The following is an 18045-nucleotide window of genomic DNA, read 5'->3' on the forward strand; positions in this document are numbered from 1 at the left end:
TGTAGAAGGATGGGAGAATTGTAGAGAAAAGCCAATAATTGTAGTGAAATGTTGGTGTAAGCTTTTGGATTTCCAGTATGTCCTTTCATTTGGCAAACTGCCTTTGGAACGTTTCGACTGAGCAGTTACTGCCAGGGTACACAGGCGTTTCATTCGTGGCTTCTTTATTCATTTTATTCACAGTCCTGCTGTGATTGCTGTGAACATAACTGTAATGAAACTGGACTTCTTCTTTTCTTTTTGGTACCAGCATAGGTTAAGCAATAAAACCTAAAGAGATCACAAATTAAATGATTTGCTTTCTTCTGCTGCTGTTTTCTTGATGTGCATTTTATTTCATAAAGTCTTGCTCTGAGACTTGATATTTACTTAAGAATTTTGGATCTGATATTTAAAAAATTCTGTCTACGTGAGGTGGGAGCTATGAATGCTAACGTAAAAGGAGATAAAGTTTCTCTTCTTGGAACTCACATGTCTAGAATAGTAAAGATCTAATTCTCCAAAATTATGTGACACATTTTGAGATACTTCTCTCCTCAGGTGAGGGCCTCCCTTGTCATTTTAAATCAGCTGTTCCTTGTGTGTTCTTGCATTTGCTCTTATGAAATATCTGTTGATTTCTATGAGCAAAACTAGAATTGAGGAATATGTACCAGGGAGGCAAAATAGAATTAATAGTTCAAATAATTCTAAATGTGAAAATGAAGCAAGGCCACAGTTTACTTTTTTTTTTGGTGAGGAAGATTAGCCCTGAGCTAACATCTGTCGCCAATCCTCCTTGTTTTGCTGAGGAAGACTGGCCCTGGGCTAACATCTGTGCCCATCTTCCTCCACTTTATATGGGACGCTGCCACAGCATGGCTTGACAAGCAGTGTGTTGGTGCGTGCCTGGGATCCGAACCTGGGGCCGCCACAGTGGAGCGCGCGCACTTAACCGCTAGGCCACCGGGCTGGCCCTGGAGTTTACTTTTTAATTATTTAAAATATATTTAGGGCCAGCCCCGTGGCTTAGTGGTTAAGTGCGCGTTCTCCACTGCGGGCGGCCCGGGTTTGGATTCTGGTCGCGCACCGACATACTGCTTTTCCGGCCATGCTGAGGCCGCGTCCCACATACGGCAACTAGAAGGATGTGCAACTATGACATACAACTATCTACTGGGGCTTTGGGGGGGGGGAATTAAAACATATTTATTATAAATATGTATTATAAAATATGAATTACATTATTCATGTATCAGATCAAATAACTATCACCGTGTACTTCCCACTAGATTAATAGATCTTTTTTTTTTTTAATTTTATTTATTTATTTTTTTTTCCCCTAAAGCCCCAGTAGATAGTTGTATGTCATAGATGCACATCCTTCTAGTTGCTGTACGTGGGACACAGCCTCAGCATGGCCGGAGAAGTGGTGCGTCGGTGCGCGCCCGGGATCCGAACCCAGGCTGCCAGCAGCGGAGCACGTGCACTTAACCACTAAGACACGGGGCCGGCCCAGATTAATAAATCTTAATAATTTTCCATATTTGCTTCAGATTCTCTTTTTTAAAAAATAAAACATTATAGGCGCAATTGAAGCCCGCTATGAATGCATGAATTCTTCCTCAATTCCTTTCCTCTCTCTTCTACCGCAGAGGTAACTACTATTTTGAAATTGTTCTGTATCTTTTTCTTGTATGTCTTCATACTTTTACTATGTATATGTGTATATGTTGTGCATTTGTAAATATATAGTACATATAGTTTATATATTTACATATGTTTATATATAAACATGTTATATTTGTTTATATATACAAACTATTATTCTTTTGAATATTTTAAGTCTTAAGTAAATTGTATAATTTACTTATTTACTTAATTTTAATTGTATGATTTACTTATTTACTTATAACTGTATACTACAGTATATATCATTATTAGAAACCTTACAGTAATGAATGTTCTTGTACATATGTCTGTAGGACTGAGTTTCCTAGCCACTCTTTTGGGAATGGGTTATACATATATCTGAGATACTGACCCCTTCAGCCCTTGGGGTAGCCAGTTGGGTCTTGGGGCAGTCAGAATCCTCAGGCAAGTCCTCTCTAGCCATGTGCAGCTGCTTCCATTTACTCCAGTTATGCTATTATTAGTGTTATTATTTTCCGTATGTGCCATGATGCCTACAAGGTGGGGAAGCCCTGCTCTTAGGGTGCATGTGTGTATATGTGTAGGAATGTTGGGCATTTTAAACTTTACTTGCCAAATTTGTTTGTTTGTTTGTTTGTGAGGAAGATCAGCCCTGAGCTAACATCTGATGCCAATCCTCCTCTTTTTTTTTTTTTTCCTGCTGAGGAAGATTGGCTCTTGGCTAACATCCGTGCCCATCTTCCTCTACTTTATATGGGACGCTGCCACAGCATGGCATGACAAGTGGTGTGTCGGTGTGCGCCTGGGCCGCTGAAGCGGAGAGCATGCACTTAACTGCTGTGCCACTGGGCTGGCCCCCCAAATTTGTTTTTAAAGTGAATATCCAAACGTGGATTCCTACAAGTAGTGCATGAACTTTCACTTCTCTACTTTTTGCCCTTAAAATTGGCTTTGTTGGACTTTAATTTTTGCAAATTGATTTTTGCACATCTGACAGATTTTGTGTTTCATTTTTATTTTTTTAGTTTAAGTTATTTTACTTTGCATTTCTCTGGTTTCTAGTGATGTTGAGAATCTTTCCACGTATGGACCATTTGGGTCTCTTTTATGCATTGTCTATTGTTTGTCCAGTTTTTGTTGTGCCATTTCTTTTGCCTATTAACATTCAGGAAAGTTAAGTGGATACTAATCATTTTTCTGTAAATAGGTTGCTTGCAGATATCTTCTAGCTATAGCTTGTGTTACTTTGTTTTTCATTGTTATACAAATGTTTTAGATTTTATTTTAATGTAGTTAAGTTTTATCAATATTTTCCTTTATAATTTGTATTCCTTCTATCTTAAGAAATGCTTTCCTACTATGATTTCATAAAAAAGTATTTACCTATGTTTTCTTAATATTTTATAGGTCTCTTAAGCTATTTGGAATTTATATTTTTATTTATTTTATCAGGAACTGAATTTTGTTTTCTGATGCATAGCCAGTTAATTCAGCATTTACTGATAGTCCATCCTTCCCCCACTGACATAAAACAATTTTTTTAAATAAACTTTTTATTTTAGAATAGTTATCGATTTATAGAAAAGTTGCAAAGACAGTACACTATTTATTGCCACTTCTATCATGTTTCTATATGTGGGTTTTTACAGAGTCTTTTGTTCCGCTGGACTATTGTCTATCCCTGTACTGATACCACACTGTTTTAATATCTATAGCTTTATTGTTTATTTTGATGCCTGGCAAGGCCCATTTTGCTCCTCTTCAAAATTATCTAGGCTATTTTTGGCCCTTTACTCTTGCACATACATTTTAGAATCAGGATATCAAGTTCCATTAATAACCCCATTGGGATTTTGATTGGGATTTCATTTAATTTATAGAATAATTAGAAAGAATTTGTATATTTTATTGAGTCTTTCTATCTATGAACTTGAGATACCTCTTCATTTAATTCTTTACATCCATGTCTTACTCATCTTTTGTTAGATGAACTCCTTAGTACTTCATATTTTTTGTTGTTATTGCAAATAATATATTTTTTCTGTTACATTTTCTGTTTGGTTATACTTCTGAAAAGTTTAATTTTTTTCTGTTGATCTTGTTTCTAGCAGTTTTGCTGAATTATTTATTTAAAATTAGTATATTTGAAAAATATGTTTGTTTACCTTCCTGGATTTTGTATGTAAACGATTATAGTGTTTGTAGTTAAGGACAATTTTGTCTCTTTCTTAAAAATTTAAATTATTTGTCCTTCTTCCCTTTCTTTCTTTTGTTTGTTAACTTTTCCATAGTAGGAACTTGCAGTATGAAGTTGAATAGTAGAGGCAATAGTGGGTCTTGCCTTTAGTGGAAACGCCTCAATAATGTCACTGTTAAGTGTGATATTTGCTCGTAGGTTTTTTGTTTTTGTTTTTGTTTTTTTTTTAAGTGAGGAAGGTTAGCCCTGAGCTAACATCCATTGCCAATCCTTCTGTTTTTGCTGAGGAAGATTGGCCCTGGGCTAACCTTCGTGTCCATCTTCCTCTACTTTTTTACGTGGATCGGCTACCACAGCATGGCGTAATAAGTGCTGCATAGGTCTGTGCCTGGGATCCGAACCTGCGAACCCCAGGCTGCCGAAGTGGAGCACATGAACTTAACCACTACGCCACCGAGCTGGCTCCTGCTCTTAGTTTTTGACCAATTATTTATCCTTCTGCTGGATGGGAAGCTATGGATTGTAGTTTTGTTCTTTTTTAGTGCCTACTGTGCTATAGAGATATTTAAAAATTCTCAATTGTCTATTTTCCTTTCTTCTTTCAAATGCAGTATATATTCCAAGCTATGATTCTTGCCTGGAGCAATTATTAGGTGTTTGCCAAATTGTGATTTTCTATCGTTCTTTTTACATTTACTAATTGGAATTCTAGTGTGATGAAGAACTGCCTCTTCCACGTTTATTTATTCATTCACTAATTATGTCAGTAAGAATTCATGGATATTTATCTTGTTATGTGAGTTATAATCAGTTGCCATCATTATTTATTTTGTTGCTCAAGTTGTCCCAGATTTGGCCACTGTTAGCTCATTCAAATTGGTTCCTCTGTCCTTCCAATATGGCACCATGCGTTTTTGAACACATTCTTACTTTCTGTTACCACAAGACATTTCAGGCTTACCTGTACTTTCCCTGTCCTAGCCTTGGAATGAACCATTTCTCTAAAAAACTCTAGTTCCTTTTATAAGTGAATGCTATTTAGTAACCAAGAACACAAGACCTGTGTTCTAGTGTACTCATTGCTGCTGATGTGTCATTTCTCAGCTGACAGAGCTAGAAAATAGATATATATGTTTATGTGTGTGTTTGTACTTTTTTTTTTGATGAGGAAGATTGGCCCTGAGCTAACATCTGTGCCAATCCTCCTCTACTTTGCATGTGAGATGCCGCCACAGTATGGCTTAATGAGCAGTCTGTAGGTCTGCACCCGGGATCTGAACCGGGGAACCCTGGGCCCCTGAAGTGGAGCACGTGAGCTTAACCCACTACTCCACTGGACTGGCCCCAGTACTTTTTTTTTTTATGTATTTGCACAATCCTAGTGTACACATAATATAATCTCAGAATTGATAACCTATGAAAAATAACTCATGTCCTGGTGGAAAACAGATTTATTAACTTAAGTACAGTATTTGTGTCTAATTCTATTTGTATACTATGAGGCTTCTAGTATATAGTCAAAATAGTCAAAATCTGAAGTTACTTAGGTTAGTTCTTTTGTTCCCTAAGGTTATGTTCTTTTGTTCCCTAAGGTTATATTGTTTATTTGCAATACAGTTAGATTCATTTATTACTACTTGTATTTCATATGGGTTCCCGTTAGATCCTGGTTGATTTCAATTTATTCATGTATTTTCGAGGACATATGAAACATTAGTATGTTCTAATGTCGGAATTGTATAAACAGATATGCAGGCATGTCACTTCCCTATCGCCGTCTCTTTTGTCTCATTCCCAGTTTCCTATTCTTTCTGTTCTGTTCCCATTTATCCCATATTGTTAATCAGTCTCATTAGTTTCTGGTTTATCCTTCCTGTATTTCTTTTTGTACAAACAAGCAGATATTATGTATCTTTTCTTATACCTTTCTTTCTTCTTTGAAGAGTAGGAACTACAGATATACTCTTATATTTTGCTATTTTCTCTTTATAATATATCCTGCAAATCACTCCATATTAGTTCGTAGAGATTTTGCTTTTTTATTTTTTACATTTGCATAGTACTCCATTGTGTTGATTTGCCGTAGTTCAATCACTCTCTTATATATGGGTATATGTTTTCAATATTTTGCCATTATAAGCAATGGTGCAATGAATAATCTTGTGCATATGTGTTTTTCATATTGTTGGAGGTGTATCATTAGGGTACATATCTAGAAGAGGGATAGCTCAATCAAAAGGCAAGCCGATATGTAATTTTTAGACATTGATAATTCTCCTCCAGAAGAGTTGTACCAGTTTGCATTCCTACCAGTGTTTGAGAATGTTTGTTTTCTCCACAGCCTTGCCAACAGAATGTATTGTCATATTTTTAAATTTTTGCCAATTTGATAGGTGAAAAATGGTATCACAGTATTGTTTAATTTGTTTTTTTCTAATTATGAGTTGGTTTGAATAATTTTTCTTTGTTTAAGGTCCATTTTTATGTTTGTGAATTATTATATCTTTTATCCATATTTTCTATTTTTTCTTTAAATCTATTAATATATTAATGGATTTCCTAGTATTGAACCAATTTTCATTCCTAGACTAAATCCCTCTTGATCATGTTGTATTATTTTCTCAATGTAGTATTTAATTTTATTTGCTAATATTTTATTTAGGATTTTTGCATGGATGTTCATGAATAATATTGGCCTGTTGTCTGAATCTATCAGATTTTGGTTTCAATGTAATAATTTGCTTTATAAAAGGAATTAGAAAGTTTTTGTGTATTTTCAACTGTCTGGAAACAATTATGGAGCATTGGGACTATCTCGTGTTTGAAGGTTTAAAGATTTCTCTGCAAAACCATTTGGCACTTTTTTATATTTTTACTTTTTATTCTTTAGTAATTTTCTCTATTTCGTCTATGTAAATTGTTCTAAGCATTCTGTCTCTGGTGGGATCAATTTTAATAATCTGTATTTCCCTAGAAAATTACTCATTTCACTCAGTTTTTCAATTTTATTTTTATAGAGGTCTGTAAAGTATTTTCTTATGGTTTTGAAATTTTCTTTTGTTTCCTTTTTGTCATTTAGTTTTTGTTTGTGCTCTCTCTCATTTCTTCTTGATCAAAGTAGCCAACAGTTTGTCTATTTTGTTAGTTTTTTTTTTTTTTCCAAGAAATTGTCAGGATTTTGATTTACTGGTCGGGTCGGTTTTTGTGTCCTCTACTTCATTATGTTCTCCTTTATCGTTATTATTTCCTTCTTTGTGCTTTCTTTTGGTTTATTTTTTTTTCTGAGCTAGAAATTGAAATCATGTATTTTAATTTTTATTTTTACTGATAAAAGTGTTCAATGATATGAATTTTTCTCTCATCACTGCTTTGAATATGTCCCATAGACACTAATATATAGGGTTTTTATCATCATTTAAAAAAAATTGTCTTAGTTCAGTTTTTATTAACCCTTTCATCCAAGTATTTTTAGTAGAGGAATTTTAGATTTAAAGATGAAAGGGTCTTTTGTGTTTGTTTTGTTTTTCTTAATATTTTCTAGGTTTGTTGCATTGAATTCACAGAGTGTTGTTTATAATATTTCTACTTTATGGAACTTACTGACATTTTCTTTGTGACTTAATATATAATCAATTTTTGTGAATGTCCCTGGGGTACTTGAGAAGAAGATGCATTCTCTATTATTAGGTGTACACTTTGATATATATTCATGAGCTCTACCTTATTCAATTAGTTGTTTAGGTCTTCTATCTCCTGTCTTATTTTTTGTGATGTATTAAAATTTTCTATTCGTGTATTTTTCCTCTGTATCTCTTTGCGTTGCCTGTAGTTTCTTTAAAAAAAAAAACCGGTGGTTGCTATTTTGTTTAGTATATTAATAGTCGTAAGTATTGTAGCTTCGTTGAGAATTGTGGCTTTTGGTGTTTAAAAGTGCCCTTCTTTGTCATGGTTAATGCTTTTTGACCGGCATACCTTTGATCATTCTACATTTTCAGTCTTTCTTAATTGGTTTGTTTTAGGTATGTGTAGAGCATATAGGTGGGACTTGCCTTGTGAGCCAGATTGAACATCCTTTTAATTGTTGAGTTGAAGCTGATGTATATTGGTATGACTGATATGTTTTGTCTCAAGTCTATCATAGTATTTTATGAATATGTGTGTTATGTTATGTTTGCTATGTTTCTTTCTGAGATATGTGTTCTTTGCTCTTTATACAGAATTTTTTGTTCAGGAAGAGTTTTTTTTTCCTCCCCTAGTGGTTGTCTTTTAATGCATACCTTTAAAAAATGCTCTTAATCCTTTTTTCTTTAACCTTTGATCTCAGATTTCTTGGTTTTTATTGGTATCCTTTAATTCCCATCTATTGCCTAGATAACAAGTAATAAACTTACTCTATTTTCCTCTTCCTCTCTTTTGCCATTTTTTAGTTACATTATTTTTACTTTTTCACAACATACTACTTTTTTATAATTGTCTTCCCCCTCATCCCCACTTTTGTTTTTGTATTAAATCTACACTTAAATTTAAATCTACATTTAAATTTTCTGGTTTTCGTAATCATCTCTTGGTTGGATGAAGCTCATCATCTGAAAAATTCCTCAGGAAGGGCTCATGAATGCAGAATTCCTTCACTTGAAAATGCTTTTTTTTTCTCTTTCTATAGTCTCGATACTTAAAGGACAACTTGAGTGGCTATAAATTCCTTGGTTTACACTTTCACTTACTGAATTTTTAATAAAATGCTGTTTCATTGTTGTCTTCCTTTGTGTGTTTCATGAAAATTCTGATGCCAGTCTAATTTTTTTTTCCTTGTAAGTTACTTGATCCTGTAGGCCTTCAGGATTTTTTTACCTTAGGAATTTAATAGTTTTAGTAGGATATGTCTTGGAGTTGATATTTTTGGTGGTTAATTTTCCTGGATACTCAATGGGCTCTTTCATTTTATACATTCAAGATTATTTTTTTATTTCTGGTAAATTTTCTTGGTTTGCAGTTTTAAGTATTAATTCTGTTCTATTGTTTGTTTTTCTTACTTTGTCATTCTGATAATATATTATTTTTTCTTTGCCTGTCTTCCATTTCTACTACTTTCTCTTTGGTTTTTTTCATTTCTTTATCTCTCTTTTTTTTTTTTTTTTTTGTGAGGAGATCAGCCCTGAGCTAACATCCGCCAATCCTCCTCTTTTTTTTTTTTTTTTTTTGCTGAGGAAGATGGCCCTGGGCTAACATCGGTGCCCATCTTCCTCCACTTTATATGGGATGTCGCCACAGCATGGCTTACCAAGCAGTGCGTCGGTGCGCGCCCGGGATCCAAACCAGCGAACCCCGGGCCGCCGCAGTGGAGCGCGCGCACTTAACCGCTTGCGCCACCGGGCCGGCCCCTCTTTATCTCTCTTTTATCCTCTGTTTTGGTTCCCTGCATTTCCTTAATACCCCTTATAAAGTATTCATTTGAGTCTATTCTTTCTGGGTATTTTATAATTTATTCTTCATGCCTGAGATAATTTTGTCTTTTTCTTTCATATATTTCCTGGATTTAGTGAATTTTCTTCTCACATCTTCCTTTTGATTGTCTATGTTTATTCTTAATTTTTGGATTTCTGACTCAAGGTGGCTTTTCATATCCCCAAATTCTTGTTTAAGTGTATTAATTCCATCTGGAGTGTTGTCTTCTAGTTTTCTTGTGCTTTGTGATTGTTATATTGGAGGAAATTTTCCTCTGTTGATGTGTTGGATTTTTCTTGTAGTACCCCTATATGAATCTATTCATCATTTTTTCTGTTCCTTTTTATGGTATTGGGTTGTTTTACGGGATTCCTAGCTCATTGGCTCCCTCTTCTGTCAGTATAGCAAAATCCAGATACTTTAGTGGATTTTTTGTTTGTTTTGTTGGTGGGGAAGGTTGTTTGTTCTCTGAATTTTGACTTTCTTGTCTACAAGGATTCTGAATTTTACCTTTTTGCTCTTTCTCCTTTCACCATCCAATAGCCAAAGGGCCTTTCTCTCTTTCTTTTTATCTTATTTCTCCATCAGAAGTTATGTGTTTCAGATACTGCTCCTTCAAATTGTATCTGCTTTTAAGTCTCTTCCCTATAGTCCATGTTCTGATCTGCTTGGATACTTTCTTAGTGTTTTGAAACTTAGAGTGGATTTTATCTTTCTAGTGATGGTTTTAGATAAATCTTACTTTCATCACTAACTCCCTTCTTGTCCCTTCATCATAGTTTTTCACAGTCTGCTTTTGCTTGCAACAAAGCCTTGTGGCAGAGTGGGGTTGGGGCAAGAAGATGAGAGATCACTTGCTGGGACTGTTATTTTTTTCTTGTTCTTATTTACAGTTCTTTTGAATTTTGGGCAATTTCTGTCTTCAAGTTATTCTGAGAGCATGATTTTTGAGTTTTGTTTCTTCTTCTTCTTGTTCTATGTTGTTTTTGGAGGAAATATTGGGAAATGGGGATCTAAGCAACAGCCATTGTCCTCAGCAACCTGGGAATTCCTAAAGCTAGAAGTTTGAAAAGTACATTTTTTGACTTTTTGGGAGTTTGTTTTTGTGTTTTGATGTCACATTATTTCAATTCTCTATTATTATGCACAATTGTGGAGATAATGTTATCTATACTTTACAGTTGAAGAAATTGAAGTCTAGCAAGATTTAATGACTGAGAGAAGATCACAGAACTAGAAAGTGGAAGAGATGATAGTTAAATCTAAAATTGTATGATGCCACGCTTTTGTTCTTTCTACTACATCACGCTATCTCCCTGGGCAATTGAACTTACAAAAACATTAAAAAGGACTGCAACCTAATACATTTTAGTGAATGTTAATATAAACTATCAATTTATTCTTCTGTTCCTTTTCTCTTCTCTTATCCTGTATCCCTATTATATTTTTAGTAGCTTTTTCTCCATTGGCTGCTACATCTTGACCTTCAAAGGTATATCCTTCTTACTGTAAATGAGAAAATGCACATAAGTGCTGTCCTAGGGAAAACTGATTCAACATATATTAGTTTTGTTTGTTAGTTTTTATCCTAATAGAGTCTTCTACTCTACCTTCCCTCCAAGCAAATATACTGTCATTTCCCCCTTAGCCCACTTTCACCTATGGAAGTACCAGTGCACATTCATTGTGCTTTGGAAACTCACTACAGTGTGGAGTTTATCTCCACCTCTGAATTGGAGCTATCCCTGTGCTGAGGCTGTAAAAACTCCTAGCTTCATGTAAATGATAGCCCCAAGTAGCAGTTGGCAACAGCTTTGGCAGCCTCTTTTCAGGAGTGGGGTGTTACATTGTCTGTAGTTTTCTTTAAAGTAATTTAATCTGCACCTTAGGGGTGCTTAGTTAACATTTTTGAAGTACCTTAATCAGGAATCCACACTCCAGGGGTAGTTAGTTAACATTTGAAAGACCCTAATCAAGATTCTATACTCCAGAGGCAACCAGTGCATCAGATGTTGCTCTCTCAGTCTGCACCAGTGGGTGCATTAATTAGAATAAAAGATGTTAGAAGTAATTTGTCATTGGTGAAACAAATGGTATTTAAGCTATGTAGTTGACCGAGTACCTCCATTGGGACATGAATGGAGGTTAAGGATTTGGTGAGGTCAGCAGCCTGCCAGCCTAGGTCTAGAGCTTGATTTGGTCCTGTGCTTGCAGCCCTTGGTGGAGGATTTTGTCAGCTCACCTGGCCAGTGGAGCATGTTAAGTCTCTTGTAACCCTACATGGGCCAAATCCTGCTTGCCTTTTTCTACTTCTCCACCCAGAGCTCATTGGATACACATTCTGGCTGTACTCTTTGTTTGTGTGTCTTGTCCACAGAGACGTTACTCTCAATTTTGAGCCAGACTATTCTTTGTAATTTCTTAATTTATATTTGATGTATAATTGTATTTTGAGAAGATTGAATATCTCAAGTATGAATTTACAGTGCCATTTTGATCAGAAGCACAAGAATTATTTTTAAGTGGTAACTTTCTTATTTTCTGCTTGAGAATATTGTCAGTATTCTGAGGCCAGGCTCCCATCTGTGGGGGAAGCATTGTGGGTATGTAATTCTCTTGATAATTTAGTGGTCTAGTAAGGCTTGGTAATTTTTTGCAAGCTCCTTTTTATATTGAATTCTGTTCAATAGTGGCAGACAGTTCTCCTGTTATATAGGGATAATGTTCTTGAATACAACATGTAAATTAATTTATGAAGGTTGAAATCATATATATGAACTTTACATACCGTGCATAGTATAAGGAAGGACATCTACTAGGAATTTCTATAGTAAACACTACCATTATCTCTAATACCTTAATGTGAATAAATATAGATGGTAAATGAAATAATATAGCTTCTTTGATAAAAAGTACCAAGGACCTTACCTTCTGCAATTTGGTGACATATGTATATAGATATGGCCTGTGTTACTGATCTCTTCTACCAAACATACTGAGAAAAGAAAGCAGCCACGGACTGGTCTAGATTGCTTTCTGTACTCACAGGGAGACAGAAAAGTAATGTTGTTTTATAAAATATTTAGCTGCATAAATGGATTATTCACATTATTTATCTGTTATTTTTTAAATGGGCTATCTATAATATAGGTATTTATAATTAGCTATAGGCCTTGTAACCAGAGATGTATAGATTTAAACTGTAGTTAATAGAATCATTGAATTGTAGAGCTTGAAAGACCTTAGATCTTTTCTAGTTAATCCTTTCATGAGTCCCAAAGTGTCTTAGTTAAACCGTCCTTCCAGATTCCATGCTTAGCCTCAACCACAGGCATGATTTATATCCACTTAGGCATATATACCTGTATATCCCCTTTTGTATGTATGTCTTTATCTATCTATGTATGTCAAGGTGTTTGTGTGTGTGTGTGTGTAATAGGAAACAATTAGGACCAATAGAATTTTAGTAGAAATAATTGGTTAAAGGACGCGAAAATCTTTAATATTTAGCATTGTCCTATCAGTGAGAGTCTTCAAAACCTGGTTCAAGAAATCCTCACTTGATAAGATCCTCAGAGCAAAAAAATCAAAGGTAAGAGAATTGAGAAAGGGAGTATAGTATTTCCAATTTTAAAGTGTTCTACAGCCTACACATTGAGTGTATATTATAGCAATATAGATACAGGGGAATGACTTGGGGTTTAGTAGTTTGGAAATATGTACATTTTGTTCTAATTGTGGTGTGAGGCCTTGATGAATTTTAGCTAAATTATTTTTGTATAAGGCTTTTTCCATAAAGCACCAATAATTCTATTTGACCTCACAGGGTTTTTGTGATTATTAGACTAGTCTTCATGGTTGATTATATTATTCTTTTAAATTGCCTTTTAATTTTCAGCTGATGTAGGTGAAATAGATAATATAAATTAATTAATATTGGATCTGTTCAGTGTTTATGCTCTAGGAGATTTCAGGAGACAAACAGAAAGATAAGGGTGTAAACAAATGTGTCATTTGGGGCTGTGGCATTTTATTCTTCATACCTTGCTTATTTGTTATTTTTTAATAGGCTATTTATCATATTAGTACGGATATAAGTAGCTATATGCCGCGTAATCGAGGGACTTATTGATTTAAACTGCATTTATCTCATCACCAGTCACTCTGTGGCCTGTGGCCACCATGTTCAGGTGGCCCTTTGCTTGTGTCCTGTTTGTGACTCATGTGTTCTTTTGTGAAGATCATTTTGTCCCAGCTAAATTTCTATTACTTTTTTTCCTGCCTGAAGCTCTGCTTATAGTTTTGCTTCCTTTTCCCTCTCTAACACACTGAATTTAGATGGCTCCTTGGCTGCTAAGTACTTTTCTCTTCTTGCCGTTGGGGCTGATTTTGCAGAATGTAGTAATTTTGTGGCCTGCGGTGTTTAGCTGGTTTCGTGTATGAAACAAAACAAGTAATCAAATGTCTGTGCTTGGAATGTCACATTTGGAAATATTGATGACTTTTTTTGATTTGCTTTCAGAATCGTCATCTTTAGAGGTTTGAGGCTTCTTGGTTCTGCTCTCAGTTTACTAGTATTAAAAATTTTTAAATTAAATACCGTATCATCAAATGCCCTCTGCATTGCAAAGAAAACCGTATGGATTTGGTCATTGTTTATGTGCTTCTCTCTCTCCTCATGGGTTTCAGGGGTCTAGTGAGTCTAAGTAAGAACAGCGTCATGGATAAATATGTGGAGGACTTACTTAAAAACGAGCTTGTGTAAGTAATTATATCATGTGTGTGATTAAATGCCTTTGGTTCATATTTAAGTGCATTTTATGAATTGGGAGCCAAACAAAGGGATTGAGGAGAATAGCCTACAGGTCATCTGAAGTAGAGGTTTTAGAGACTTTATGCATTAGTTACAAGGGCTTGCTCTACGTACTGGGATATTTTCATTCTTCCCTAAATAAATAGATTTCAGTACCTTCCAGTGGTGCTGAACAACTTAGAGTAGGCTTATAGTATAGTTGAGCTTGAATCTACTAAAGAAGAATGCGTACATTATTTCAGGATATCACATAATTGAAAAACCTTCCAGTTGTTTTAGGGAGTAGAGGAGAGGGGAGGATGGGGAAAACTTCAACTATTAGGGTTTGCCTTTAGACTTGCTTTTGCTTTTGTCGATCATAACCTAGTCATTTGCAAAGTGAATTATTTTTAGGCCAGAGGTTTTTTTATTTTTTATTTTTTGGTCAGGAAGATGGGCCCTGAGCTAACATCTGTTGCCAATCTTCCTCTTTTTCCTTGAGGAATATTGGCCCTAAGCTAACATCTGTGCCAATCTTCCTCTATCTTTTGTATGTTGGTCGCTGCCGCAGCATGGCTTGATGAGCGGTGTAGGTCTGTGCCTGGGATCTGAACCGGCGAACCCAGGCCGCTGAAGTGGACCATGCCAAACTACCTCCTTGTCACCAGGCTGGTTCCAGGCCAGAGGTTTTTAACCTGTGGTTCTTTTGATAGTTTGAACCCCCTGAAATCATATGAGAAATTTTGCGTATATGTGCCTTAGTTTGAGGGAAAGGCCTTTGGTTTTCGGTAAATAATGGAAGTCCCAGATTCCAGCCCACCCTCTCCCCAACTCCCTACAGGGGTTAAGAACCACTGTTCTAGGCTATTTTTTCCATTACAAAACCAGATGATTTGGATGAAAGCCGTAGTCTAAAGGTCTACAGAGACTTTTGACATATAAAATTACTTCTCAGAAAACTTCCATGGATTAGCAAGACCTGTCTTCAGTAGATACTGATGTTATGGTAGACGTATGTTTAAAGAAAAATAGAAGGTTGTTCTTTTGTATTTATGAAATACCCTTCATTACTCTTTTCATCAAAGTCTTGTCTCACTTGTACATATTGTTTTTTGTTTATTTTTCTTCATCTCTTTTATCATTTGTTATAGTTTTAACTTATTTACCTTTTATTTTCTACATGTATTTATAATGTCTTTATCAAGCTACTTATCTCTTCTAACTAATAAATAGGAATTTGAGACTATGGTCTAGCTCTTTAGAATTCTCCTGCAGCACCAAGTATGGCATTTTATAAACAGCGAATGCTTAATAAATGTCACAAACCAACTGACTCATTGTGGAAGTGGTAGTCTGTGGAAAACTTCCCGTGGAGATTTGGTTACTTGTTTTTAATTGCTTCTACCTCTTATTACTAACTGATGGGTGTAATTTGAGGAATGTAACTGTTATTTTGTGATTCTTAGATAGTTTCTATGTAAATATAATTTAATTACAAATTTAATTGAAAAATCTCCGATTCCTTTTTCTTTTTTTTTTTTTAAAGAGCTATCCAGCTTTAATTTTATTTATTTATTTTTTCCCCCGAAGCCCCAGTTGATAGTTGTATGTCATAGCTGCACATCCTTCTAGTTGCTGTATGTGGGATGCGGCCTCAGCATGGCCAGAGAGGTGGTGTGTCGGTGTGCGCCCGGATCCGAACCCTGGCCGCCAGCAGCGGAGCGCAAGCACTTAACCTCTAAGCCATGGGGCCGGCCCTCCGATTCCTTTAAGGAAGTAATAAAGCAGTCACCCCATTTATTAGACTCATTCTGTTTTTGAATTTGTAATAGAATCCATGTCTATTTATTTATATTTTTACAGTGAGGGAGATGAACCTGCAGGACATCAAGGAGGATTTGGAATTGGATCCAGAGGAGAACAGCACCCTTTTTATGGGCATCCTCATTAAGGGGTTGGCAAAACTGAGGAAGATCCCAGAGACAGTTAAGGCAATCAAAGAACGCTTGGAGCAGGAGCTAAAGCAAATTGTGAAGAGGTCTACAACCCAGGTGGCCGACAGTAGCTATCAGAGGGGAGAGAACCTCACTGTGGAGAACCAGCCAAGGTAGATGGGGGTGCAGTTCGTGGTTTTGATACCTCTATTTATTGTACTTTTTTTAGGGTGAGAAGTAAGTAAATATTATCTTCTGTGGTATTGTTTCTTGAACTCTGGATACCATGCAAACTTGGGTGAAAACAGCTTGAACAGACATAATTCAGCTGGTTTTTGAGGTACCTGAGAAGTTTTAAAGCATATTGTCCATACTCAAATGAAAGAATGTAGCAGTTATTGAATATTTACTAAGTACTAAGCAGTATTCAAGGCACTTTATGTATAGTGTCTCATTTAATACTCACTACAACTTTATGAGCTGCTTATTAGTATTCACATTTAATAGTTGTGGAAACTGGGGCTCAGAGAATAAGTAATTAGCTCAAAGTCACAGAACAAGTGGCTTGTCTTGGAGTTGAATACAAATCCATGGTCTTTCCTCGGTCCCATGCTTTCTTCAATGTGTGGGGATGTTTACCAATAGGCAAATCAGTCTCAGGAATTGCTGTATCTACTTAAAACAACTAATAGGATTTGGATTTTGTAATTCTTGTTTCATAAGGGGAAAACTGAAATTGTGCTCAGATCCTAACTCTGTCTTGACTGTCGTACACTGGGCTATCATGTTTGCCAAGTTAGAGTTTAGGGCATAATAGACTAATGTCATCTGGTGGTGGATCGAGGTATTTGAAATTGAGACTTTCCTAGAAAATCCAGGATTCACTCTACATGGGTCTCTCTTCTCTCTTCCCCCTTCTCTGCCTCTGCTCCCCAGCCCTTCATGTATAGCAGATGTGGACAAGGCAGGAATTTGGCATGGGGGGAAAAGGCCAATGGAAAGTACAATTTCATATGAGAACGGAGGGCAAAGTAGAGTGTGTCTTCTCAATTGCTCAAATAATGTGAATTCTTGGGAGGTGATAGACAATGTGTAGAAGGCATCATAATCTTGTTATGTTGTTAAGGAAATTTTACTGTTGTACTTAGGGCTTAAATTTTTTTAAAAAAGAAGATAAATTTAAGGGGAAATAATAGCAGCTTATTTAGTAGAGAATTCCCAGACTTTAAATTTTTTGGAAAACTTAATGTACTCTACTTACATTTTCTATATTCTTTTGTATATCTCAATAACATTGATTTTAATTATACTTTCAAACTCTTCAAAAATTAATTCCCTTGTAAACTTCTTTCAAAAGTATGATTGGTGAAGAAACCATCCTATACCCCTCTTCTGCCACAGAATATTTCAAAGTGCATGTTTTGATCAGCATGGGTTTTGGAGTCAAGCAGACCTGACTTTAAATGCCAGCTCTGTAATCTGAGGAAAATAATACCTGTCTTACAGGATTGCTTGCTTTAGATGAGGTTCTATGGTTAGTACTTAGTAGAGTAGCGCCAGTCAGTATGATCACACGCACACATGTGTATGTGAATTCACACGTTTGTTTATTTTGAGTTCCTTCCTCAGCCTCCGTGTTCTTTGATCACTCACCTTGTGATGGAGAGAAGCTGGGAATGGTTCTAAATTGAACTTTGCTTTTCTTCTTTCTTTGCCTGGTGCCTGGATTTCCGTGAAGACCTTTTGCCTCCTTACTAGTGAACACTCCGAAATTCTGTTTTGCTATTTACCCTGTTGCTGCAAGTCCCTAGACAAATACACTGAACTTTCATAGGGAAATAACATGACTATAGTATATATTGGAAATAAAACGAAAGGGCACGGATCAATAACTTTTCTGCAGATCTCATTACAGTACCCTTAAAGGCAGCGTGTCTTTCACAGGATTTAGACCTCTTCCTCTCCATTCCCTAAGCCCCTTCCAGAATTCACGAGTGGAAATTACAGCACTAGAAGTGAAAATTCAGCACACTGCCCCAGGAAAT

General features: G+C 35.7%; 1 protein-coding gene across 2 annotated transcripts in view; it reads left to right on the forward strand.

The window, feature by feature from the left end:
- Positions 1 to 18045, forward strand: part of EXOC4 (exocyst complex component 4) — a 736987-nt gene that overhangs the window by 62881 nt on the left and 656061 nt on the right. For both annotated transcript variants that reach the window (XM_058530219.1, XM_058530228.1), the window contains exon 6: positions 15930 to 16173. In XM_058530219.1, the coding sequence (XP_058386202.1) occupies positions 15930 to 16173 (244 nt within the window). The remainder of the gene's footprint in view (positions 1 to 15929; positions 16174 to 18045) is intronic.

Source organism: Diceros bicornis, chromosome 3 (assembly GCF_020826845.1).
Source record: "Diceros bicornis minor isolate mBicDic1 chromosome 3, mDicBic1.mat.cur, whole genome shotgun sequence".
In the NCBI taxonomy this organism is placed as follows: domain Eukaryota; kingdom Metazoa; phylum Chordata; class Mammalia; order Perissodactyla; family Rhinocerotidae; genus Diceros; species Diceros bicornis.